General features: G+C 42.0%; 1 protein-coding gene across 2 annotated transcripts in view; it reads right to left on the reverse strand.

Moving 5' to 3' along the window:
* Window positions 1-6,712, reverse strand: part of PALMD (palmdelphin) — a 69,789-nt gene extending 63,077 nt beyond the window's left edge. The window contains exon 1 of one of the 2 annotated variants that reach the window (XM_063298267.1): window positions 6,574-6,712. In XM_063298267.1, coding sequence (XP_063154337.1) covers window positions 6,574-6,629 — 56 coding nt within the window. In that variant the 5' untranslated portion in view covers window positions 6,630-6,712. The remainder of the gene's footprint in view (window positions 1-6,573) is intronic. The other variant, XM_063298268.1, reaches the window with a different exon arrangement.
* Between the last annotated feature and the right edge of the window lie 20,940 nt (window positions 6,713-27,652).

Consider the following 27,652-nt stretch of genomic DNA (forward strand, 5'->3'; position numbering starts at 1 on the left):
TCACCAGCCAGCAGGAAAATATTCACCAATCACTCTTCTTAATATGGGCTAGGGCTGGGGAGGAGACAAGTTTTGATGGATGCCTATCCCATTTGATTTAGATCATTTGATTCAGATGGATGGTTTAGCTATTGCCAAAATTCAGTCCAGGTTTTGAACAACTTTTCTGCATGGGTAGATCCACAGGTAACAAGTATGGGTGCTGTTGTTGTTGCTGTTATACAATACAACAAGAGTCTCCCTGCTGCTTCACTTCCTGAACCTGTAACCTGTTAGTTGGGCTGATTCCTGTTTCAAACTCAGGTCTCCAAGCCAGGTGTCAGATCAGAAACCTGGTTGGGCAGGCAGGGAAGTCAGTTTCTGAGAGCTAGATTCTTCCACTGCCTGACTAAAATGGCCCAGAAAGACAGGGACTCGAGGAGGGGATGTGCTTGTACCAGCCTAATGAAGCCAATAGAAGCTGGGCTGATCCTGGAGCATGCCACCAACAGAATGGTTGGGGCAGTGCATCCAATTGTATCCATGTTTGCAAAAAAACATGTTTGCATAAGGGCGAAAACAATGATATGTTGGAGCAGCGAAGGATGAGCTAAGACTACCTCAAGTATGGGCTGGGGATCAGATGAAGACAATGTCATGAAGATATGGCAGGAAAAAAAGAGATCATTGGGGTATGTTTGTGGCACAATTACAAGTAAGCATATCACCTATGTCTTGGCCTCTAAGTGGTAAAATCAATTAATGGAGAATATATCAGTAGTTTTCATTAGTGATGGCTTAAATAGAATAAAACCCAGAATAGAATAAAACCCAGAACAGGCTGCCAAGCAGCCTTCCCACCTGAGAGTTGATGTGCAAATTCTTAACCTTGGATACTGACAGGGATATACTCGTGACTTTTTCCACGTATTCATCTTGCATAATTGTCACTGTAATATTCTGTTTCCTTGGCTCCATTGCTGACTTCATCAGTTCACACCCTAATGGAAAACTTTCTGCTGAATGGAGGCTTTTGTGTGGCCTGGCAGTTCTATGGGTAGCACACATCTTTATAGACTTTGTGGAAAATAAACGTAAGAGCTCATGATGAATATAGGGAACTCTGTAGGCAACCAGTCAGTTTGCATGTAAGTGAATGAGTCAGAGGGATTTCATTCTGGGAAAGAATTATCTGATGCTTAGGGTTCCATGAGCTTAATTTGTCTGAAGGACTCTAAGAGTTTTTTTCCCCCATATAACTTGTGAATCTTGGGTCCATCTCACTCCAGATGCTACATGTCATGAAAGCAGCAGATCAGCATTTTTTCCACAGACTTCTGAGGTCGTTACTGCATTTATTACTCTTGACCAACCATTTCTGCTTTTAGCAATGGTGGGGGATGTACAGCTGAAGATGTAATATACTGTTTTAGCAAAAAAAAAAAAAAAAAGCTATGGTCAATATAGTGCAATGAAGCTTGTAACTACTACAGATCTATCTGCTGTTTAGGATCAACCTCACCCTGGTGCCCTTCAGATGCGTTAGGACTACAGCTCCCAGGATTCCCCAGCCAGCATAGCCATTCATGGGATTGTAATCCCAACATTTTTGAAGGGACTTTGTTGGGAAGATTAGAATTGACACTGTACTGTACTGTAGTGTTGCGAGACGTTTGAGGAGAGATTGCACTTGGACTGGAAAAACCTGTTTAATTCCAGTTTGTGTTACTTTCATATGTGCTTACCCTAAATGAGGCCGCCAAGCAACATGATGGCTAGACACCATCAAAGTCGACACCAGCCAGAGCATTAAACAACTAAAAGAAGCTATACATGATCACAAAAAGTGGAGAGAATTGGTCCATAGAATCACCAAGAATTGGACACGATTGAAGGGATAGCATCATCACCCATAGCAAATCTGTTTTCGCTTATTTTTATATTAATCTGTGCTGTTTTCTAAAAAGGCCATAGAAAAATTAAAAATTAAATAGGTATTCAACACGTCCATGAGAAGAATCCTAGTTTGTTTATTTTATATACTATTTATTGTAAACCACATTGAGCTTTTTAACAATGGGAAGCAGTTTACAGATGTTTTAAATTAATAAGTACATATTTTATTTCTGATTATTTACATGGATTGAAAGAATTATCCTAAGAAGCAAAATATGCACAGTTGCAGTAAGTAAAGAAATATTTTTATTATTTTCCTGGTTTTTTTTAAACTTCAGTTTTATGTATATTTTAACTGTAATATGCCTTGAGTAATTTATATGCTGAAAGGAAAAGTATAAAGTAAATAAATAACTTAATAAAATTCTGATCTAAATTTTACTCAAAGAGGTGTGCATCAGCTCAGTTTACATTAGAATTTGCGAGGAGCAGATCTACTCTAAGAACTTGAATTCTTAGCTTAAGCTAGTCAAACAATTCTAGACACAAAGACTACTGCAGATGCTGACTGCAGCCAGGAAATCAGAAGACGTTTAATCCTTGGGAGAAGAGCAATGACAAATCTCAATAAAATAGTTAAGAGCAGAGACATCACACTGACAACAAAGGTCCACCTAGTTAAAGCAATGGTGTTCCCCGTAGTAACATACGGCTGTGAGAGCTGGACCATAAGGAAGGCTGAGAGAAGGAAGATAGATGCCTTCAAACTGTGGTGTTGGAGGAAAATTCTGAGAGTGCCTTGGACTGCAAGAAGATCAAACCAGTCCTTCCTCCAGGAAATAAAGCCAGACTGCTCACTTGAGGGAATGATATTAAAGGCAAAACTGAAATACTTTGGCCACATAATGAGAAGACAGGACACCCTGGAGAAGATGCTGATGCTAGGGAGTGTGGAAGGCAAAAGGAAGAGGGGCCGACCAAGGGCAAGGTGGATGGATAATATTCTAGAGGTGATGGATTCATCCCTGGGGGAGCTGGGGGTGTTGATGATTGACAGGAAGCTCTGGCGTGGGCTGGTCCATGAAGTCACGAAGAGTCGGAAGTGACTGAACGAATAAACGGCAACAAAGTCAAGCAAAGTATATAACAAATATTTTGCCCTTTCTTGATATTTTCCCCTTGAATCCATTGCCAACATCTCTGTTCTGTTGTTTTCTGGAAGCTATGAAATGTTTATCTGGATTTAAAAGTTTTCTCCTAATTCTTGATTAATTAGTTGATTAATCCCGTTTGATACACGGGGTATTCTTTCTGAATGAATTTGCACAGGATTGCAGAGGTTGGAACAGAGAGAATAAAGCCACTTAATCAGAATCCATCTCAGGATTTCTGAAGTCTGAAAAATCCTGCTTTTCCCCTTTCTCTTTTTGTGTACTTTTTGTGAGGCAACCTCTGTTTCCTAACTAAAATACTTTTTAAAACTCCACTCACCTTCCCTTTCAAACTGGTTAATAAATAATAAAGCAGAAGTGTGCTGAACAAATTTGTAGCAACACTGAGTTTTTAGAGACAGGGATCCATATATCACTGTTTCTCTAATTACGAAATTGTTAAATCATTCTGGCCACTGATGTTTTCTGGATATTTTGTTTTATATACAAGCACCATCAGGACTGTATTATGAACCCTAGAGAAATAGGGCTCATTAAAATGTATTATAAATTATGCACAGCACTTATTTCCAATCTCAGACCCTGTGAGTCTAAATTCAACTTGGAAAAATGGGAGGGCTGCCCTTAAAATATTGGCTTTGTTATGGAAAAAAATCCATAATGAAGAAATAGGACAAGCATCTTGGGTTCACCCTCTTCAGTTTCAACTTGACAAGTTAGGACTGAAGTGGTGGTGGGGGAAGCTACATTTGTCTTAATGCAATTAGAGGCTCCACGCATTACTCTGCATGTAAAGTGCAGAGAGCTGTAGCTCCATTCATCCAAATAAAAATACAAGTAGTCCTCGCTTAATGACCATAATCGGGACCAGCAACTTAATACAGTTGTTAAGCAAGACATGTGACCATGACAGGCTTATGACCTCACTTCCTCTGTGATTGTTAAGAAAATCACCCATGATTATTGAGTGACTTCACGTGACTGTGACTTGTGATTTTACTGCCAGCTTCTCCATTGAGTCTGCTTGTCAGAAGCCAGGTGTGAAGCATGCAAATGGTGATCATGTGACTCTGGGACGCTGCAATGGTTGTAAATGCCCACTGGTTGCGAAGCATCTGAATGGCAGTCGTGACTGCAGGGATCATGCAACAGTCATAAATGCGAGGGCCAGTTACTTTTTTAGTGCCATTGTAACTTCGAATGGTCACTAAACATGGTAGTTGTGAAACAAGGTCTACCTGTACATCTTCACTTCAGTATTTAGTCAGGGACTGAAAGGCATGTGCAATGTCTTCCCTTCACATATTCTTTTCCTGAACACCTGAAGTTTATATAGTATTTTTATCCAGTTCCTTTCCTCTTGTCTTGCACAGTTGTTTTGATAGTGAAAAACTATCCCTCCATTGTAAGACTGACAACTACATAATGCCAAGATTCCCATTTTGTGACACTGAATTGTGTATAGCTCTTCTCCAAGATTTCCTTCCTTCCTTCCTTCCTTCCTTCCTTCCTTCCTTCCTTCATCCCAAATGCTACATGTTGAATACGTAAGACCATTGTATATGTAACTTTCCTCTTACCAGGGGAAAAGAAACTTCAGTTTGCAATTTTCCCCAGAGAAAAAGGACTGGAATTTTTTTTCTCTGTATGATCTTTACTGGAAAGCTTGCATCCTGACTGTATTTTTAAAATTATGGCTTCTCATCTCTAAATAAACAAACAAACAAATTCATTCATTCATTCCGGGGTGGTGCTGGTTCATAATTCACTGTAGAACTGGTGTTTGAATAAAGAACATTTCAAGGCTAATCTGTGACATTTCATATCCAATCAGTGCAGAAAGTTCAGGTATGGATAAAGGATCTGGTACGACTTTTCCCCAAAAGGTCAAATATTAATACAGTGTCAACAAATATATAAGATACCTGTATTATTGGCCAACATATGTTGAGACTACAGGTTTTAATTAGTCTAAATTTATATATTATTAGGTGCATGATTTAAAGGTTATCTCTTACCTTTATGTGCCAATTAGTATAAAGTTTGTTTTTATGTAACCAAGACGGTTTTGCATTTCAAAAGGACTAAATTATTTTCTTGGAAAGCAGTTGTTCAAAGCCCTTATTTTTCATGCTTTTTTTCTGTAATATATGTATTTCTGTATGTTCTTTTAAATTGAAAACTCCAGTGTAAAAATTTAGAAAATGGTAGAATTCATTTCAGTTCCCACTTTGGTTTGGGAGGTACAAATAAGCTAAGTTCAAGATCTTTCTTTAGTTTCTGATTTTTCTCTAAAGAAGCTTTAGACTCCTCAGATCCATCCAGAGATGAGTATGAATTCTGTCTCTTTCTCTGTTGCCAGACTTTGTCTTAGAATATTTCTTTGAATATTATGCTTCCTATTAATTATTACTGATGATTTCTTTATTTATTGTAAAAGTGGTTTGATTTGGTTTATTAAATTGCTGGTTTACTCTGCTAATTCAAAAGTATATTTTATTTTGACTAGAGGCCTACAGTATATGACTTAGAGGTCATGTCTGTGGGTTAGTCACTGTAAAATAGAATTGCTGACCCATAGTCCATTGACTGTATGCAGCTCTCCAGCCCTTTTTGGTGGACTCCAATGCCCAATTCCCTAGATTATTCATTTATTAATTCTGTTCATATTCTGTCTTTTATTTCAGAGCTATAATCTTAGTTCTAACTCTAGCAACTTTGAGAAGTAGCTTGGGCTGAAAAAGAATGACCCAAAGTCACCCAGTGAGTGCTGTGGTCAAGTGGGGACTCTTGAGGTCTATCTTCAACAGCTTAACCATTACAGTATACTGGCTTTCACTTCAGTAGCAAACTATGAATTGGTTGACATTTTTTTAAACAACTAAGAAGACAAATGGTTTTATTAAACCAATCACAACAAAGGGGCAAACTTCCTGCTTAGTTCCTCTGGATGTTACAGCCCTTCCGCAGGTCTTAAAGGCTAAAAAATATTTTAAATGTGGACTTCTGGTTGCAAAAAAAGTTGTCTGTATCTGTGTTAAAATCTCCTTAAATAAGCCTTTTTCTAGGCTAAATCTAAATTACAGCTTCTCCAGGTTTTGTTTTAAAATAATTCAGTTCTTCCCCTTTCCTCCCAAGGAAGAAGGACCATGATTCTTTGGGGAGAAATATATCTAGAGGAGAGATCCCTCAAAGCTTTCATTTCACCTAAAATAAGCCCTTCCAGCCTTTCCCAGGGTGGCATCTTCTCAAAGGGATGGATTATAGCAATCATTACCCGCAGCCATCATGACTAACGTTATAAACTGCCACATCTAGAGAGCACCAGATAAGGAAGGTGGCTTTTCATGGTGGCAGTGACAACTCGATCATCTGAGTACAGTCTCTTCCTTCTTACAGGATTCACCTTATGGAAATGATACGAACAATAAAGCAATACATTAGAATTCTTAACAAGCGAAACTGGGGGATGATGTTTGGAAAATTGCTTCTCTTTTAGAAGTATTATAGAAACATGGTGCCTTACCTTTGGCCCATCAGAGTGCAGGCATCTGTCCAAGTAGTTGTCTTGTTCTGCCACATCACAAGGGAGCAGGTCAGAGCATGTAGATGGAAATTCCAAGCTGAAAGGTCCACTATTGTATTTGATTGACGTAAGAAAAGAGACACGTTGAAGCCCAGCACATTCTAGCCAATCTAGGCGACAACTGTACACACAGTTCCTAGCCCTACATTAAACTAGTCTGGTAAATGTTTAACCTCAGTAAATGCAGGAGGTTGAATGCAATTATGAAATGATTAGAATGTGTGCCTGGCAGCATCTTTGCTCTGTGTAAATATCAGCGAACAGGAAGGCAATGACACAAGAGGAGTGGCCATTATTGATTATTCTTTCATTTTGCCAGAAAAATGACTCATGGATTTTGAATTTCATTACTCCATCTAATCACCTTTGGCAGAGAAACAGAAATCTGTAGGCGGGCCAATTTGCATGCAGCTAAAAGGATAAAACAGTATGCACCCTTCCAGATATTTATTATTTTTTTTAAAAGATGGAATGTTATCATCAGCTAATGAAATTTCTTTTCATCATTCTAACTGATGCCTTAATTGATAGAGTCAACATTCCATTTGTGCTTTTACAAAAATCACTGGAATTTCATTGTAAGTAAAACATGTGGCTCTAGTGAGATAAAGTCTCCCCCTTGTGGAGGTTTCTCTATATTAGATGCTTTCTGCTATTTTTTGTTTGTCCATCTGAAAAGCTTGTGATATGGCTGCTGGCCATTCATTCTTGGATCATGTCAGATTACAAGTAGATGGCAAACCAAGGAAGCAAGAACCACATGGATTTCAGAAAGGCATCTTTAACACTAACGCCTGGAGTAAAACATAACCTTGAAAATAGTACGATTAAATTGCCAGCCAGACTTACTGTGAGTTGATCTAGGCAGAGTCTCTTCAAATGGCTTCCCTCACCTAAACTGGACTCCTTTTCCACTTCCTTCCCACAATCTTTCAAAGGTCAGAAGGATGGTGGTTTAACAGTTTTGGAGGTGGCTGACTCTGTTCTTAGGTAGTGTGAGACAGCAAGGGCCTCAGTGGTGTAAGAGGTAGGGATTTCTACCACAAAAGACTTCCTTATTTCCCCTAGGTTAGCCTGCAGCTGGATACATTATCACATTGCTAACGTTGACTAAAAATTCAGCAGTTGATCTAGTCAGCTTCTATATCTGAAAAGAAGATGGATGCCTTTACTTGGGGTAGCAAAATATCCTGCTGGTCCTGGTCAAGATGTTAAATTAATGTCTTACTAAAAAGATGTAATCATTCGGAGATGGCTTCCCACACGTTTGGGAGTTGTCTTAGTTTTCAGAAGACTTCCTTGTTATATTGAAAGACGTTGAGCGCAATAAAGCTAACACCTCCATCTGAGCAGAAAAGCAGGAGAGAAAGACTAGTTCAGCAGCTTTGTAGTTGCAGAGACAGAGAATGAGTTTTTAGAAGGAATTAGCCAGAAGTGGGAGTTCAATAAGAGGAGTTGTTCAACTAACAGTAACTTGTAGCATCTTACAGAAATAACAGGTTTAGTATGAGAGGTTTTCATGGACTGCCCTGAAGTCAGGGATTGAGTGCATGTGCATGTGCACATACTGTACATGCCATAAGATGAAGCATTGGGCACAGTGAAAATGCTTTGGACAGCAAAAGACATAGTCCCACTGTTGTCTTCCTTGTATATGCATTTAATATTTATGTAGAATAGTCTCAGTCTGCTTTTTTGCCTTCTTTTTGCCTTCAATGCTTATTTGGCTATGAATGCGTTGCCTAAACCAGTTCATGCTCTGTACATGTAACAAGCAGGGATGCAACACTTTATCCATTTCAGTTTCACTCAGTTTTACATTTTCACAACTTTAAGTTTGGGTTGGGACCATTTTTCTAACAGAATCTGCCTTCCTATAATTTAAATCCAATATATCGAATCCTGAATTCTGGAATGAGGGAGAATAGGTCTTGGATGTCTTCTGTGGAATATCCTTTCAGTATTATCATGTCCTCACTCAATCATTTTGTTTCTCAAGGCTCAGCATATCCAGCTCTCTAAGTAGGGTTTAGTTTCCAGTCCCCCGATAATTTTAGTTGCCATTCTCTGAACCTGTTCCAATTTCTCTGAATCCTTCTTAACAAATGGTGTCTGAAACTGGACAATGTACATAAGGAGTGGTCGGACCAATGCAGAATAGATTATAACACTTAAATCCCATGATTTGGAAATTATGCTTTTGTTGATGCAACCTAAAATTGCATTTGCCTTTTTGCAGCGTATCATATTGCTGGCTCATACTCAATTTGCAATAAACTATTCTTCCAGTGACAGCCAGTTTGGTTTAGTGGTTAAAGGCACGGGATTAGAAGCTGGGAGACCATGCGTTTTAGTTTGGGTGACCTTGGCCCAGTCACTCTCTCTCAGCCCTAGGAAGCAGGCAAGGGGAAACCACTTCCAAAATCTTGCCAAGAAAACTGCAGGGACTTGTCCAGGCAGCCACCCGGAGTCAAGAGTGATTTGAAGGCACCCCTCCCTAAATATTCCAGTATATTTTCATAAGCACTATTACCAACCCTGGTATAGCCTATCCTATATATTTTGCTTCCTACGAACTAACAATCTATACCAGAATGATTGAGCTCTACTTGTCTGGGCAAACAATTACTTTGTTATTCTAGGAAAATGAATGCTGTGGCTTACTTCACTTCTGCAATTTTTATTTGCTTTCTAAAAAAGACTTCTGCTACTGCAACCATTGCAAACAAGAATGTTTTTACTGATTGATTTGCTAGACTGATATCCTGCCTTTTCTCCAAGGTGGCTCTCAGGGGATCTTCTTTCATTTCATTCCCACAACAGCAATTCTGTGAAGTTGGCTAGAGTGAGATAGAGTGACAAAGTCATCCGGTGGGTTTCCATGGTGACTTGTGGACTTGAACCTAGGTCTTCCAAGTCCTAGTCCGGCACCTGAGACGCCACACGATAGCATCCTTTGTACTAGGCCTTCTTGCATTTTCTCTGTTGCAGCTGAAGAAAGCTTTGGCAATTACATGAGAATGAAAGCGTGCGTGTCCACATTATGACAAAAAGGGAGATGATATTGTTTTGGTTAATTGCATATCAAACCATTTACAGCAGCACATCCTCTTGTTTCCAGCTTTTACTGCCTAGAAGACAGAGAAGGGCCCTCTCAGGAAAAATACTTACGTTCGTATTTATTTGTTATATTTCTACCCTGCCTTTCCTCTAGGAGGCCAAGGCGCCGTACACAACACCCTCTCCTCAGTTTTGCCCCAACAATTCTGTGAAGTAGTTTGGACTGAGAGTGATTGGCCCCAAAGCATCCAAGAGCTTCTGTGGCTGAAGGCAGACCTGAACCTGGGTTTCCCCAGCCCTACTCCAACATCTCAATTACTACATCACATTGGCTTATGGTTTTCCAGGGACAGCTTTGTTACCTTTTCTTCTTCCAAAATATAATTACTTATATTGAATTATATGGATTCCAGACTTGGCAAGTCTTATTCAGCTTACCACGCTAATGTTTCAGATGAGAGTTCGGAAAAGTCCTCCATTAAACTTACTGGGTGATAAATAACCTGTCTACTTCCGGTTATCACTTTGGGTTCAGGATGACCTAGGAATTTCGTGTGACCATCTGGTTGTAATTGCATGGGGTGATACTGAATTCTTCTATCTCTGTTATATCTGAAGAGGATCTGTTTGACACCTGAGTGTACCATGGCCATAGACCACTAACAGGATACACAGATCCTGTCATGTTCATCGTTCCAATGTTCTGAATACATCGTAACATTTCGCATGTCACTTTCCTGTTACGTGTTTGCAGAGTGTAGATTTCCAGCCGTACCAGGTTGTAATCTCATTACTGTAACTGTGGAATGTATGTTTGGGTTATGGAATGTCTTCAAGGTTACTTTCTCAGGCCGATGTGGGCAACCGTTGCTAACACCGGGGAGGGGGTGGTTGCTAAGCGGGAGCAGGGGCGGAACTGGGTTTGAAGTGAGGGTTTTTAGTTTGTATTTGGCGCGCTTTTGCTCGTTCTCAGCTTTCTTTGTATTTGCATACTATTCTCTCAATAAATCAGTTTTCATTAAGAACCTGTTTGTGAGGCTGAGTATGTCAGAATAGGCAATCATTACATAAAGCTGAGAAATCCTAAAAACTCTTTCCACTAACCTCCTTCCAGTGTTACTGTGAGGAAATAAAGTTAGTGATGACTGAACCTACTTCTCGCTCGGGGGAGAGTGAGGATTCCAGCGTGGGGGAACCGGATTCCATGAGGCAAAGAAGGGAAAGGACCCTCACGCCGGAGTTGGAGGAGCTGTCGGAGACCTCAGATGCCAGCTCAGCTACTGCGAAAGCGGTAAAATCCAAAGTGGTCAGGAAGGACGAGGGAACCCGGTCCGGAACGCCCCAGGCACCTGGGAAGCCAAGGTATCCGCTGTCCCCAGAGGTGGCCATAAGGGTGAGGAGTGGGTCGGATGTCTCTGAGGCCAGTGAGAAATCACAGAGATTGGAAGCCAGGGTAAAGTCTCTGGAAGACATGATGGCAAGGATGTCATTTGCAAGGGGCAGCCAGGATAGAGGAAGAAGGGAATATCGTTACAGACGGTTGTCTCCATCTGTTTCTCCTTCCCCCCCCCGAGCGTGAGGAGGAAAGACTGGAGGAGGTACTGGGGGGGATCACCACCGCGCAGTCCCCGGCGGGCATCCCCGTCGCCCCTGCGGCGGGCCGAGGATGTCGGGAGGGGACGAAGCAGAGATTGGAGGAAGAGTCCCAAAGTCGGAGCTGCGAGTCCCCTCCCCCCTCGGGAGAAGAGGTCTCCGGAGCCCAGGAGGAGGGCCGGGAGAAAGGAGAGGAAGAGCAGCCTGCAAAGAGCCAGGTATAGGGATTTCAATGTCAAGTTTGATGGGGATCCCACAAAACTGTCCTTCTTCCTGACTAATGCAAAAAGTTATATGGAGGAATTTGGGAGGCTGTTCCCTTCAGAGAGGGCGAAGATAAACGCTGTAGCTACCCAACTGGAGGGGAGGGCAGCTGACTGGCTTGTCCAATTAACCAAGATGGACGCCCTGGAGTTGGATGATTTCAGAGACTTTCTGTGGGCACTAAAAATGCATTTTGCTGACCCGTTAGCAAAAGAAAAGGCTAAGGTGGCTTTGAGGGAACTGATCCAAGGATCAAAGTCCATGGCAGATTATGCCCTAGAATTCCAAGCCCTAGCGGCCAAGGTGGATGATTGGTCACCAACCACGCTAATAGAAATGTTCAAAGATGGAATGAGACCCGACTTACTGAGATGGGCGTTAGGAAGGGCAGATCCGCTCACCCTATATGACTGGATTCAACTAGCGGCGAATGTCGAGCAAGCCCAGGCTAGGTTTGCACAAACCAGGAGGGGTCCCAAGCAAACGGCCATGGCAAGGACGGCTAAACCACTGGCCACTACTGGCAGAGCGGGATGTATGGGCTGGCAGGAGGAGAGGGAGAGCCGTCTTGCGAAAGGGCAATGCCTGCGATGTGGGAAGGAGGGGCACTGAGCAGCGGCGTGCCCACAAAGGAAGACCGAGGAGCGTTGGGAAAAGCAGTCAGAGAAATCCCCCTCCGGGCCCAGGAAGATGAAGGCAGCGATGGCTGAAACCGAGGCTGAGAATGTTCCTTTCTATGGGGATGAAGGGGAGCTTGAACCATCTCAGCCGGCGGGAAACGCCAGCCACCTGTCCTAAGAGGCGCTGCTGGGCAGGTGGTAGAGGAGGGGCGCGACCACACTTCGGTGAGTGGAAACTTCCCTACCCTGACCATGAAGGTGAAATTGGGGTCACGGACACGGACTGTGGAAGTGTGGGCAATGGTTGATTCGGGGTGGTCACGGTGTTTAATGCACCCCGACGTGGTAGCTGCATTAGAGTTACCCACGTTCCCTTTGAAACGGCCCATGATCTTCACCCAATTAGATGGATCTATGGCGGCGGGGGGGGGGGGGGAAACCGGTGACCCACTCCACAGGGATGGTGGCATTGCAAATGGGGAGCCACTGGGAGAAGCTGCCTTTTGTGATGGCGCCTGTGGGGGGCCCATTTGTCATTTTGGGGATGCCTTGGTTTGTTCAGCAAAACCCACACATAAATTGGGTGCACAGGACTGTGACTTTTGCAGATGAATTTTACAAAGCCCCTGAGGGGGATGAATTGGAAAACGGTGAGGTGGGGAGGGCGGCAGCAACAACTCCGCATCTCCTTACGGGTCCGCTGGATGGACTGCCAGAGCAATACCAAGACTTTGCAGATGTGTTTGGCGAAAAGGAGGTGGATCAGCTACCACCACACCGCAAAACCGACTGTGCCATAGACTTTATCCCTAATGCAAAGTTGCCGAAGCCAAAAATTTATGCTATGACCCAGAAGGAACTGGCAACACTAAGAGAGTTTATCGATAAAAACCTAGCCAGGGGTTTTATCGAACCAGCCAGTTCCCCAGTGGGTGCTCCTGTTCTATTTAGACCCAAGAAAGATGGGACTTTGAGATTATGTACAGATTTCCGTGGATTGAATGCAGTGTCAATATTAAATAAATATCCCGTCCCATTAATCAAGGACATGTTATCACATCTGGCGAAGGGGAAAATATTCTCTAAGTTGGACCTGAGGGAGGCATATTTCCGCATTCATATACGAGAGGGGGATGAATGGAAAACTGCTTTCAATTGTCCTCTGGGCTCTTTCCAGTATAAAGTGTTACCTTTTGGGCTGGCGGGAGCGCCAAGGGTTTTTATGCAACTGATCAATGAGGTCTTGCATGACCACTTATTCAAGGGGGTCTTGGTATATTTGGATGATGTGTTAATCTATACTGAAACAATGGAGGAACATATAGAACTAGTCAGACAGGTGCTCAGCAAGCTTAGGAAGGCTGAACTGCATGCTAAATTGTCCAAATGTGCTTTCCATAAAACTCAAATTGACTATTTGGGTTATAGAATTTCAGACAAGGGTATTGAAATGGATCCAGCTAAGATTGAGGCCATTCTGGCATGGGAGGCACCACGCACACAAAGGCAACTTCAAAGTTTCCTTGGTTTTGCAACATTTTATCGATCATTCATCAAGGGGTTTGCAGAAATCGCCCTGCCCCTCACTGAATTGCTTAAAACTAAGGGGCAGGGGGACACCCGGAGATCAAAGAATCCGGGGGCATTGCTAAAATGGACGTCTGCATGCCAGCTGGCTTTTGACAAGCTTAAGAAACTTTTCACTGCAGAACCCATTTTACAGCATCCAGATCCTAACAAACCATTTGTGGTGCAAGTAGATGCCTCTGATTTTTCCGTTGGAGCACTCCTGCTACAAGCAGATGAATCAGGATGTCTAAAGCCTTGTGCTTATCTCTCTCGTAAATTCTCTGAGACGGAAAGACGGTGGCACGTCTGGGAAAAAGAGGCTTTTGCTGTTAAAGCTGCTTTGGACACTTGGCGCCATCTGTTGGAGGGGGCTACCCATCCTTTCGAGGTTTGGACTGACCACAAAAACCTCGAAGCACTCAGTGCGCCTTGTAAGCTAAACCCAAAGCAAATCAGATGGGCTCAATTCTTCAGCCGTTTTGATTTCAAGTTAAAATTTATCCCAGGGAAGAAAAACTTTCTGGCTGGTGCACTGTCCCGTAGACCCCAAGATTCCAGCACTGTACCTGATGTAATAGGGACTCTCTGGACAGAGCCACAATTGAGTCTGGCAGCTGTGACTCGCAGCCAGACTCGTGTGCAGCAACCAGACGCTTCAATTTCAACCCCTCTGGGACGGTTGCCAGTTCCCTCAGATTTGCAACAACAGTTTCTTTCCCAATTGAAATCTGACACTTGGTTACAAGCAAATTTATACACTGTTGCTTTTGACAAGGGTTTGGCTTGGAAGAATGATCGCCTCTATGTACCGGAAGTTTTACGCAAAGTCGTTTTGCTCCGTTGCCATGACAACAAACTAGCGGGGCATTTTGGATTTGTTAAAACACTTCATTTAGTTAGGTGCCAATTCTGGTGGCCAACGATGAGGCGTGATGTTAAAGACTATGTTGCCTCCTGCCCTGTTTGCGCTGCTTCCAAACGGAAGGTGGGGAAGCCTCAAGGTTTGCTCCAACCAGTCGCCAGTCCCTCTCACCCCTGGGAGGAAATCTCTATGGACTTTATCATGGATCTACCTCCAAGTCAGAGAAAAACTGTGATTCGGGTTGTAAAATACTTTTTCTCAAAGCAAGCCCATTTCATTCCATGTGCTTCCATTCCCTCAGCACAACAACTCGCCCGCCTCTTCTTTGTACACGTGTACAGGCTCCACGGGAGCCCCTCCCATTTGGTGACTGACAGAGGCACACAATTTACGTCGCAATTTTGGCGGGCTTTTATGAAATTGGTGGGCACCAAGCAAGCGCTCTCCACTGCGTCGCATCCTGAGACTGACGGAGCCATGGAGGCACTTAATTCCACACTGGAGCAATATCTGTGGGTGTTTGTGAACTATCAACAAGATAATTGGGTCGACCTCCTGCCATTTGCTGAAGTCGCCTACAACAATGCAGTGCATCAGAGCACAGGTCAGGTGCCATTTCGCACTGTCTTTGGTTGGGATTTCGTGCCCATCCCTGAGCTGCCGCAACCAACATCACCTCCTTCTTCCCCTGCAGACTGGGCAGCACATCTGGGAGACTCATGGCCTAAAATCAAACAAGCTCTCGCCGATGCCCAGGCTGCTTACAAACGCCATGCTGACACCAAACGGGCACCTCAGCCACCCTTCAAAGTTGGGGATAAAGTTTACCTCTCCACAAGGTTTATCAAATCGCCCCAACCATCTAAGAAGTTGGCACCAAAATTCGTGGGCCCCTTCCCTATTGTGGCTCACATTAATCCTGTTACTTTTAAGTTAGATTTGCCTCATAATCTTAAACGTTTGCATCCCGTTTTTCATTGCAGCTTACTCAAACCCTTCCACCAGTCGGATCGCTGGCACCCACAACCCGCGCCACCTCCCCCCATTATGATTGATGGCCAGCAACACTTTGAAGTCCAGGAGATTCTGGATTGTCATCGCCTTCATTCTATGCAATATTTGGTCCGGTGGAAACATTTCCCTCATCCTGAGTGGGTTGCTGCCCGCGATGTTCACTCCCCTCTTCTAGTTACCCATTTTCATACTGCCTATCCTTCTAAACCTGCTCCTTAATTTCGCAATTTTTTTTAAGGGGGGCGGTATGTCATGTTCATCGTTCCAATGTTCTGAATACATCGTAACGTTTCGCATGACACTTTCCTGATACGTGTTTGCAGAGTGTAGATTTCCAGCTGTACCAGGCTGTAATCTCATTACTGTAACTGTGGAATGTATGTTTGGGTTATGGAATGTCTTCAAGGTTACTTTCTCAGGCCGATGTGGGCAACCGTTGCTAACACTGGGGAGGGGGTGGTTGCTAAGCGGGAACGGGGGCGGAACTGGGTTTGAAGTGAGAGTTTTTAGTTTGTATTTGGCGCGCTTTTGCTCATTCTCAGCTTTCTTTGTATTTGCATACTATTCTCTCAATAAATCAGTTTTCATTAAGAACCTGCTTGTGAGGCTGAGTATGTCAGAATAGGCAATCATTACAGATCCCAGAATTCCAGGTTCAGGCCTGGCATTTTCCCACTTGCTTGATGGGTATTAGCCCTACACTCTGTAATATGAGTTACATCTGCTAAGCAGGAATCAGCTCTAATGCTTATTGGAATAATTTTAAAATGAAAAAAAAAATCCCCTGCTGCTAACAAGGTGGCATACACAGAAGTATAATATGCATTTTAAGTTCCAGAAAGCAATCAATTAAAACAGCAGTATGATTTAGTTCCAAGCCATTTTTAATAGCCATAATAATCATGCCATTAAAAATCAGCAGGAGCTTTCTAAAACATCATCAAAGCACCATAAAATCTTAGGGAATAGCCACCTAAAATAAATGGGTCTTGAAAATCAATTTAACAACCTAAATTGATGATGCTGTGTGTACAGTAGATGAAAGGGAATTCCGGAGACATTTTCTTTCTCTCTGTAGCAAGGAAAATGAAAGAAGGGAGGGGAAAAAAAACTAGTTTGAATCTGAGCAGAAAAAAAAAAGTTTTGAGTTATTGCAAACCGTAGGCACATCAGCAAGGATTGTGTGAATTTCTCCTGAGAGTGGAAAGTCAAAGAGCTTCTGAAATGAAGCCCTGAATGGAATGGTGCTAACTTGTCTGCCATTTGATTTTTGCAGCAATAACGGATCTTCGTATTTTGAATGAGATGAATAGAATAGCTGCCTGCAGAATCTTTCTATTAATAGAACGAGCCTGATTAAATTAGAACTGGTAGCAGATTGTTGACAGAGATGGCTGCATGAAAGCTACCATGGAAACAGAGAGGTCAGTATTGCGCTAACAGCTGAAGGAAGCCCTTCAGCTACTTTAGGAACTAGAACTGTGAAGAACTAAAGAAAACCAGCCTTGCCAAGCTGTTCCTATCAGTAAATTAAATTGCCAATATTTCTGGTATTAATTAGTAAAAAGCAGTTGCCTAACTCTTTTTCTTTTAATCAATCCATCAATTAACCCATTAGATGAAATGCTGGGAACTCATGTTTGCTCATTTGAAAGTTTTCAGAGCTGACATTATTAGTTACAATGATCTGTGCATACTACATCATCCTCATCATTTATTTTATTTTATTCATTAAATGTATTTATATGGCCACCAATCTCATGGAATGTGACTCTTGGCGGTGAACAACCAACAATTAAAACAATGTCACAACTATTAAAATACTTTAAAAAATAAATAAAAACAAGATTGTGGGAGAACATCCATCTAAACAAAATGCAGACATTGCACAGGCTCCCCACGGGATCCCCAAGGTTGCTGGAGGAACCAAGTTTTCAGGGCCTTCCAAAAAGCTAACAGAGATGGAGCTAACCTCATCTCGGAGGGAATGATGCTCCGGAGGGTGGGAGTCACAGCAGAAAAGACACATCGTCTGGGTCCTGTCATCATTGCCATAATCTTCATTATCCTAATCATAATATTAACCACACAACAATTCAGGATACCTGTAAAAAATCAGGTTAGGAAACCTGTAATTGAAACAAGTTTCAGCAGATGGCAGCACCTGGATGATTTAGTCTAGCTCATAAGCTAAGGAGGGTCAAACCTGGTTAATGCTTGGATGGAAGATCACCAGAATTGTAGACTAAACTAGAAATAATGATAATGATAGTAAAGTAATATATGAAAATAAAGCAATAACAAACCACTTCTATGCTGTTGCCAAGAAGCTTGCATGGTTCTGCCTGTGTACCCACCAGGAATTGAACTTGGCTTGAAGGTGTTGTTACCTTTAATGAAAACAAATTTACAATACATCATCCCTGGTGACAAGCAATCCTTTCTTGGGAAGGAGTGCCCATGTGATTTGGTGAAATGTGCCAGGCTGGGAGGGCTGAAGCCAAGGCTAAAATATTTCTTCAGTCATGAAGTTAGCTAGATGATTTTGACCCAATGCTCACCTCTCAGTCTTTTCACTATTACATGGATGTGACCATAAGAATAAAGAGAGGGAAGTGCTGATTTCTTGGCCTGAGATCCTTCAAGGGGCAATGGGGTATGATAGTGGACAAAAACATCTGTGCTCACCACCTACCTAATTTGGGAAGGCAAAGGAAGCATTCAAATGACAATTATACTGGTTATCTGGCTCATGTGCTCAGAGGTAGTGAAGTCCCTTGCTGTTCCAAGCTTCATAAACAAGCTTAAAGAAACACATGTCTGGGCCTCTGGCTAAGGATAATCAAGTCTAGTTCCATAGAACTGGTCAATGGCTGGATATGTTGACAGGGTAAAAGGGGTCAGTTAGTACAGGAGACTGCCTGCTTTAGAAGTTGGGTCTAACTTAAGGTGGGAACAGCAACACAGCCCTGGGGAGAGGGCTAAATGTATGGCTCCAGTTCTCCTATTATTATGGATTGTGTAAGTGCTTTGCAATTAGACAATGTTTAAATCAAATAAATAAATAGGAGCAATTATTGTTGTAAGCTGCCCAGAGTCACTTGTTGAGATGGGCAGCTAGAAATCAAACAAACAAACAAACAAACAAACAAACAAACAAATAAATAGTGTGATTATGTGACATTTTATGAAACTGATCTTCATTATTATTTATTTTATTTATTTTCTATCCCACCTTTGAGGGAACAATATTAAAGGCAAAACTGAAATACTTTGGCCACATAATGAGAAGACAGGACACCCTGGAGAAGATGCTGATGCTAGGGAGAGTGGAAGGCAAAAGGAAGAGGGGCCGACCAAGGGCAAGGTGGATAGATGATATTCTAGAGGTGACGGACTCATCCCTGGGGGAGCTGGGGGTGTTGACGACCGACAGGAAGCTCTGGTGTGGGCTGGTCCATGAAGTCACTAAGAGTCGGAAGCGACTAAACAAATAAACAACAACATCCCGCCTTTATTATTTTTTTTATAAATAACTCAAGGCAACAGACATACCAAATACTCCTTCCTCCTCCCATTTTTCCCACAACAACCATGCTGTGAGGTGTGTTGGGCTGAGAGAGAGTGACTGTCATGACCCCGTTGCAAGGCACAAAGAGCCTCACAACGTGGATCATGATCATTAAGGAAAAGAGGAAGGAGATAAGTAAATCAGAGCTGAAAGCAAGCACCCAAAGTAACCACACCCGTGGAAGCATATGCAGCTGAATAGAAGGACTTCGGATAAGCAGAGATAAACCGCACCTGGTGCCCCGGAGGGCACACCTGAACCCAGAGGACAGGAACAGCAACCGGGAAAACACCCACACAGCCATCAAGGGACCCATCAAGGGAACTGGGGACAATGAAGGGTGGGGGAGCACGAGACCCCGCAAGAGGGTATAAACAGGGCACCTCACCAAGCACCCCCCATTCCCGTTTTTCGTTCTGTCAGCCACCATTCCAATAAACCGGAAATCCTTAATACCTATTAAGTGAGTCCGTGCCTTATTGAGAAGCGAGACTGACCCTGACAGTGACTGGCCCAAGGTCACCCAGCTGGCTTTTGTGCCTGAGGCGGGACTAGAACTCTCAGTCTCCTGGTTTCTAGCCCGTTGCCTTAAGCACTAGACCAAACATTTAACACAGTTCATTTCTTGTGTCATAGCCTCCACTCCTCATAAATGTACCTATTATTATGTTATGCAGTGAGGCTGAATTTTTACTCCAGGAATGTGGAGAAATTTACTTGTCTCTCCATACACTTGCTTTTACCATGAAGCAGACCAATTAAAAGTCTTCCTCAATCTCTGGCCACAGGTCAGGCATGCTGGACTAATCAGGTCTGAATTCTGAACATATAAGACTTCTTGAACAGATAGTGGGTATGCTCCCACGTTGTGGAAACAGCTGCATGAGAAAAAAAAGCAGCTCCTTCACATCGACATCTGATCTCACAAAATCATGGCTGCCATCCTAGACATCCATCTGTGTAGATGGGGGAGATGTCAGTGCACAACCAAAGACATTTGGACAGATTTTTCTGCTCCATGTGACCAATGGCTCTGCTAAACAGGCAATGCTTGCCCTTAATACTGAGAGATAACAACAACAACGACAACAACAACACCGTTGGCATTGACAAAATCACCATCAGTCAACTACAAAAGGCAGCTTTATCTGGAACAGCTTACACCCTCCAACAATACCTTTAACATTATTAAACAACAACATCTGCCTATCCTGGGTCCTTGGGAAGGGCTTGATAGGTGGACAAAAATGCCAGATCCAGGCCTAACATCTGGCTGACTGTGTGAAAAAGATAATAAATTTATATGCTGCCCGAATCCCAACGATTCTGGGCAGTTTACAATTGTTAATTTTTGATAAGCTGTGATAAGGTCTTTAAATGCTTTCAGTATCATACATACTTCTCTCTGCCTCTCCAGATGGTTACCATGAGAACGTTATTACAGCAATAATAATTGCAGCAGGATTTGATGGCATTTGTATTAAGGAGATCATGACTGGTCCTCTATTGGTAGCATTTGACTGGTATTAGTAACTGGTTCTTTTTTGGTAGCATATAAAAGAGTTACACTTCAGGGAAACTTTCAACACTGTCATGCAGATCTTTCGAGCAAAAGATCTCCTTTGGGGTGTGTGAACTTCTAGTAGAGCACAGACTTCGGTTTTTAGGGCTTAAGGCTCACTGCATTCATATGGGGAACCTCTTCTTAAATGTTGACTCTAAATAGAATTGGTGGAATGCTGCTGTTACAATTCCCTACCCCTTGGTTCAGGCAGTTGAAGGCTGAAGATACATATGATGAGCAACTACTAGATATGCCAATTTCTCCTCCCCTTGCAAGAGGCTTTTATAACTCTAGAGCAGGACTGGAGAATTTATGGACCTTCAGATGAATCTCCCAGCAGCCCCAGCCAGTATGGTGAATGTTAAGAGATGCTGGGAGTTGTAGTTCATAGAATCATAGAGTTGGAAGGGATCTAAGAGATCATCAAATCCAACACTTCAGGATTCATTAGATCACCCCTGATAGATAGTTCAATGGATGCATGTTCACCATGCCTGCTACAGGTTCAGTAGAATCAAAGGCAGGGCAACTGAAGGAAGCAATAGGTAAAGGTAAAGGTTTCCCTTGATGTAAAGTCCAGTCGTGTCCGACTCTAGGGGGCGGTGCTCATCTCCGTTTCTAAGCCTTGGAGCCGGCGTTGTCCGTAGACACTTCCATGATCATGTGGCCAGCATGACGACACGGAACGCCGTTACCTTCCTGCCGAAGTGGTACCTATTGATCTACTCACATTTGCATGTTTTCGAACTGCTAGGTGAGCAGGAGCTGGGACTAGCAACGGGAGCTCACCCCGCCGCGCGGTTTTGAACCGCCGACCTTCCGATCGGCAGCTCAGCGGTTTAACCCGCAGCGCCACTGCGTCCCGTGAAGGAAGCAATAGTGCTAGGTAATCAAGACTGTACTTGTAGCATTGCAATAGAGTTACTTTGGAGTAATCCCCATTACCTGAAATACATTAAATATTTCAGGGAAGTATTAATTAACCTGAAATTTCAGTATTAGATCTGCAAGAAGTAGAGCATGTAAAAAAACAGATGCTCCAAATTTCAGTATGCTTTTTTGCTTTTTACCTGGGTTGTAGTGATATGGAACAATTATGTGGACAGGTTCCCTTGTTTCCAGAAAAAGGAAACCTTAAAAATCTTGGAAGGATTTGAGATGAAATCAAATTAATTAAATGGAACTTGAAGAACAAATGCAACTGCTTTAAGAAAAGAGCAATAAATCCTTCAGAATTATACACCATTAAGGAAGAGTCACTGAATAGGAGTGAACCAACATAATAAATCTCATGCAGTTTACTATAGGGCAAAAAAGAATTTCCAGTTGAGATTCATTAGTTTCAGCAGTTACAGTGCCTTAGTCAACTTGCCCAAGGTTCTAGTTGACTTAAAAGGCAATTTTCTCTGCTATAAATTAATTGGGGAGGTGGGGATTAGCTGCCTAGATGCCTAGACTTTCTGCAGAAGTGTTTTAAGATGCAAACAGAATGCTCTCCTTATTGTTAATAGTGCTAGCTGGCATTCTTATCTCAGTACAAATGCTCCTATCATAGTAAGATCAAAGAACTCATCACACGTGAAAGATTTCCATTTCTACACGGTAGTGTGCTTTGATTTCATAATACCCCAGCAGCATTACAAGATGAATTAGAGGTTGTCTTAGTAGTTGCATGCAGTGAACACAGGCTCAAATGAAGTGTTACATTATGCATGTAAATCACAGCTGACTTTTTAACTTTGTTTTTTTAGAAACATGTACAGTAATCTCTGAATCTAGATTCAGATGATGATGCTGTTTAGGAAGAGATAGGCAAGCTAGAGACTGCACAATGTATTCTCAGTTGCCAGACTCTAACGTGGACAAGTTGCTGATACAAAACAGTAAAGGATGGGATTTTCTGTCTTATTTTTCTTGGGTTCTCTATGGATATTTTTAGACTATTTTAGAGCTCACACTGTTGAATGTCTCCAACTAAATTTATACCACCAGTGTTCTGAAATTGTGGCCCAAATTGGTCCTGCAGGAGATAAATATGGACTTTGGGGGCACAGTTTGTTTACTTCTAGGTTAAACTTTCTCTCCACCCCCCGCCCCCCCAGTATTCTTCCCTACATGTGATTTAAAAGGAAAACAGGGCAAAAGACCTTCATTCCTTTGTAGGCCTTTCAAAGACAACCTTCAGTTTGAGGGCTGGGCAGCCACCAACCTTTTATGGAGGATTCCTAGAGCCACGTCTGAAGGGAGGGGTGATGCATAGTTTTCTGCCCTTGTGAGTGAGAAAAGCATGAAAGCTATAATGCAAATTGTAAAATATACTTCCAAGAGTTACAAATAAAAAATTAAATTTCTGCTGGCTGTACCCACTTTGCATAATTTCTTTGCCCAACAAACTTGTTCAGTGATGCTTAATGGCTACCAAAAGGTTGTCCACTTTGCTGTCTTTCAAGAACTGTCTGGTCCAAGTTTAATGAAAGGGGGAAGCTGAGCTCCTGAACTTGTAAGAAGCATGTTAACATGGACCAAACAGGCTCTTCAGTTAGCTAAAGGTGTTTTCATGATGAAATACGTTTTATTTCTATTACGTATTCAGGTTGTTATTATTTCCAGCATTGAGTCTCAATACAAAACCAGGCATGTGAAAATTTTATGTACTGTATTCTGTATCTTCTTTTGGTGATGAGCAAGTAAGCAACATTTTCACTCCAAAATGAAAAGACAAATGGACTTTAGTCAGAGTTTATGATCTATTTATTTATTTATTTAAAAGATTTTGTATTATGTAGCATAATCCTGAGTGGCCCACAACTGTAATAAAAGCATAAAAGTATAAAAAGCATAAAAACCAGCGAGAACAGAACATACCTGGCGCCCCAAACACAGCACACACACATAGATGTGTCATCTGTAGAGCTTCCCTGGGCTCCAGCCTCACAGCACACCAAGGCTTGTGGGAAAAAACAGCTCTTTACAGCTTTTTGGAAGGCCAAAAAAGGGGCCTTTCAGATCTCAAGGGGAAGGATGTTCCAAAGGGCAGGGGTTGCTACCAAGAAGGCCCACTACTTAAGTTCTACTAGATGGCAACATTTGCGGGACGGGACTTGGAGCATGCCCACCCTGTCAGATCTAGTGGAGCAGGGAGATATCTTCAGGGAGAGGAGGTCCCACAAATATCTTGGTCCTGTGCCACTTAGGGCTTTAAAGCACTTTTAATTGCACCCAGAAAGAAACTGGAAGCCAGTGCAGCTCCCACAGCAGTGGTATAACATGGGCAAACCATGGGGCTCCTGAAACAGCACATGCTGCTGCATTCTGGACCAGTTGTAATTTCTGGATGGTACTTCTTCTACTTGGCTGATAATGCACTTAAGGAATAAGAGGTAGACATTAGTATATTATTATACTAATAATAATGGTAACTGTTAATTGCTCAAGGATGTCCAGTTTGTAAATATTTGCAGGGTTTATCATGAGTAGTATATGGTCTGGCTCTAATCTACTATCCTTTCCTCTGAAAGCCTTGTTTCTGCTACAGGGCACAGCAAAAATCTTCTTGCATAAATCAAGAAGATCATTGCATTAAAATGATCTTTACAATTTATGATTATTTTATTGCCTTTAGGCAGAAGCCTTTGCAATTCAAGAATATAGGCTTACAAAATTAAAGGAATGCAAAAATGTACAGGGATTTGTATTTAATTACTCTAAAACCAATAAAACTAGATTTTGGAGCATAAACTGTGACACATCATTCCTCCTCATAGCAAATATCTGCAGTCCCGGAGAGCAAAGACAATTCTGCAATCTTGTTGGTAATAAAAGCACTCTTATCCATTAAAAGTTTTGTCACTAAGACAGGATCTGTGGAGCTGTTCCATTTTCTGAATAAGGTGTGACAAAAAATTTCCTTCTTGGATTGACGTATAATTGGCAGAAGCGTAAATAATGCAAAATATTTTCATCTACTGCACTGCAACAGATACTTTGTCTTCCCTTGGCTAATTATGAATGTATCTCCCAGCTATGGCAGCTGTACCCATGAACAGAAATCTCAGTCTGGTAAAAGCTCTCCTCAGTGAAGGCATTAGATGTTGCCAAGAAAGTGGTTTCTCATCATTCTGAATTTATTACACTAATTGGGAAAATGGGAGTGTTTAAAGCTTTAAGCATTAATTGTGACATCAGCCAGTGACATCTGATGTTGTCTCCCCCTGCCATAACCACAGAAGGTATCTTGGTAAACCTAGACAATTTGAATCTTTTTATCAATACAGTGTTGCTCCATCCCTCATTTTCCCAGCCTTTTAATGTCCCATTTCTGCATCATTTTAATTCAATGTATGCCCTTGCCCCTAATCCATACCTGTTTTGTGAGTGTCTCTCCAAAACATAGTCTGTCTGTCTGTCTCTCTCTCTCTCTTTCAAATCTAATGAATGTACTATAAAGAACAAATGATTACACCGGTTGCATTCTCAGTTTTTGTATTCCAATCATGAAAGCAACATTTAATTGCCCAGAGTCCCTCTTGTGGGGGGAGATGGGTGATGGCAAAAATTTGAATGAATGAATGAATGAATAAATAAATAATTGACTATTATCTGCATCCCGGTTACATGAAATGGCAACTCTTTTTAATCTGAGTCACAAAGAACAATGACTAGTGTCTGAGAACCTGAGGAAGGGGCAAAGGAGAAGAGAAGCAAGACTGTAGAGTAGCTAAAATCTTTCTTTTAGGATTTTGAGTTTGATCTAGGGCTTACTACAAAGGCACCAGGGGAAGCCTTTAATATCCCACTGAATTTCTGCAGATGTATCTCTGCTATTTATATAGAGGGCCGGGAGTTAGAAGAACACTCATTTATTTCTAAGGCCAGATGGTGGCGGTATAGAATGCACTTGATCACTTGAAAAAATGTCTGTCTGATAGAGATAAAAATAGGTTTTAAATACTGTAGATGAGGGTGGGTCGGAAAAACAGACATTCACATTCATAGCATTCTTTGCTCCTTACTGCTGTGCTTAAAATATTGCCTTTTTATTTTCATGAAAAAGGAAAAAAGGCTAAGATAGGTCAGGTAGTTAGGACTTACCCAGTCTGGAAGTAGCCTAGGACCATGGCTGTAGTTCTGTATGCATATTTATTTGGAGGCAAATTCCAAGGAATACAGGGGAAAATGGAACTCTGATAAAACACCAGGGCTAGCCTAAAACGTTTTACTGACTGAGGTGGAGTTGAAAATCCCGGCTATCCCCTAACACTGCATACGGTACACAGAATTTGACTGGATTGGCAGTTGAGTCTGACTTCAGTAGAGAGCATGGGGCAGAAATCACCAAACCTGAGAGCAACAGGCCAAGTTAGGGGTCTCTGTATGTGCTGTATAGGCATGTAATGTAGCTTTGCCTTTCAACATCTGTTACTTATTTATCTTTTAATCAAGGGACCTTCCCAATGGTACAGTCTGTAATATCTTTAGAGAAGATGACTGGACCAAACAGAGTTTGGCAAGGAAGCCTTCCTATGGCCAGTTCAGGAAGGTGAGACTGAGAACTGATCTGTGAACTTCTGCTGCTTGAAATGGCTCTATGCTTTATTGTATGGCTGGCAGATCTGTGAGCTGAGAAGTTCTGGGCTAGACTAAATTATTCTTCATTGTATGCTAAAGTATTGTAAGGAACCTTTAAGGATTTGCTAAAAAGAAAAAAGAAAAGAAAAAATAATTGCAGGGCATGATGAATGCACTGTGTTTCCAGAATCAATAAAATACATTTTCCTATTATTTTCTTTGAAATGGGAGTGGGCAGCTGATGATCCTCAGATGTTGTTGGTTGCTGAATACAATTCTCAGCAGTTGTGGCTGTAGCAGACTCTGAAGAGCCAGGTTTATCGTGACAATCCTCTAAGAAAATTCTTTGTTTCAGTCTTACCTCAGCCCCTAGGGTCTCTTAACCAGGTTATTGTTTCCCAGTGTCCTGCATCTTCAAAATGGCCAGCCCAAGTGTGGGGACTGTAGATTAATGCATCCACAGAATGTCAGGTTGGGGAAAGATAATATTTATGAATTGTACTTTCAGAATATTTTTATTCTACAACTGATACAACTCAAGGTGGCATGCGCAATGCTCTCTCTTCCTATTTTCCCTGTGAAATGGGTTTGGCTATGAGAGAACGACTGGCCCATAATCACCCAGCCAGTTTTGTATCTAAAGGAGGACTAGAACTCATAGTCTCCCAGTTTCTAGTCCAGCACCTTAACCACTACACCAAAATGGGTCTCTTATATTACTATTTTCTCTTTCACTTCTTGTCTTAGGTATTAGGAGGATTTCTCCTATTGGAGTAATTTCCACAGTGTTGGGGCTAGGATTGGTGACTGGGAGAGTTGTAGCTTTTCTTGATACCTCATGCCAAAATTCTAATCCACTCCTTTTTTTTTTTTTTACTTCTTCTTGCATCAGGGCTCCAGCAGGTGTGAGGTAGAACTTTCTATCCAGTCTAAGTGAGAATATTAGAGGTTGGGTCTCTTCCTTCAAATGTGGCTTTCTCACTGCCCTTGGAAGTGGTGATTCAACACATATGCAATGCCACCCCATGAGCCATAGTAAGAATGTACTGTCTTAAATTCAATTGCAGTGCAATTTTGATGTATCTAAATTTTTCTGGATTATTTATTGTATGCACATCATTCCCCACTATAAGTAATTGCCTCTTGGCTGTTAATAGGCTGTGACTGAGATCCATTGAAGGTGATGAATTGAGTGATCTGATGAATTGAATGAGCTGTTTCAACAGGCAAAAGAGAGTCACTGCCATTAACAGATAATTTAACATTGTCACACAAAATTCCATAGAGATAACACTTGATTCAGTTCTAATTCTCACTGAGGTGGCAGAAACAGT

Source organism: Candoia aspera, chromosome 3 (assembly GCF_035149785.1).
Source record: "Candoia aspera isolate rCanAsp1 chromosome 3, rCanAsp1.hap2, whole genome shotgun sequence".
Classification (NCBI taxonomy): domain Eukaryota; kingdom Metazoa; phylum Chordata; class Lepidosauria; order Squamata; family Boidae; genus Candoia; species Candoia aspera.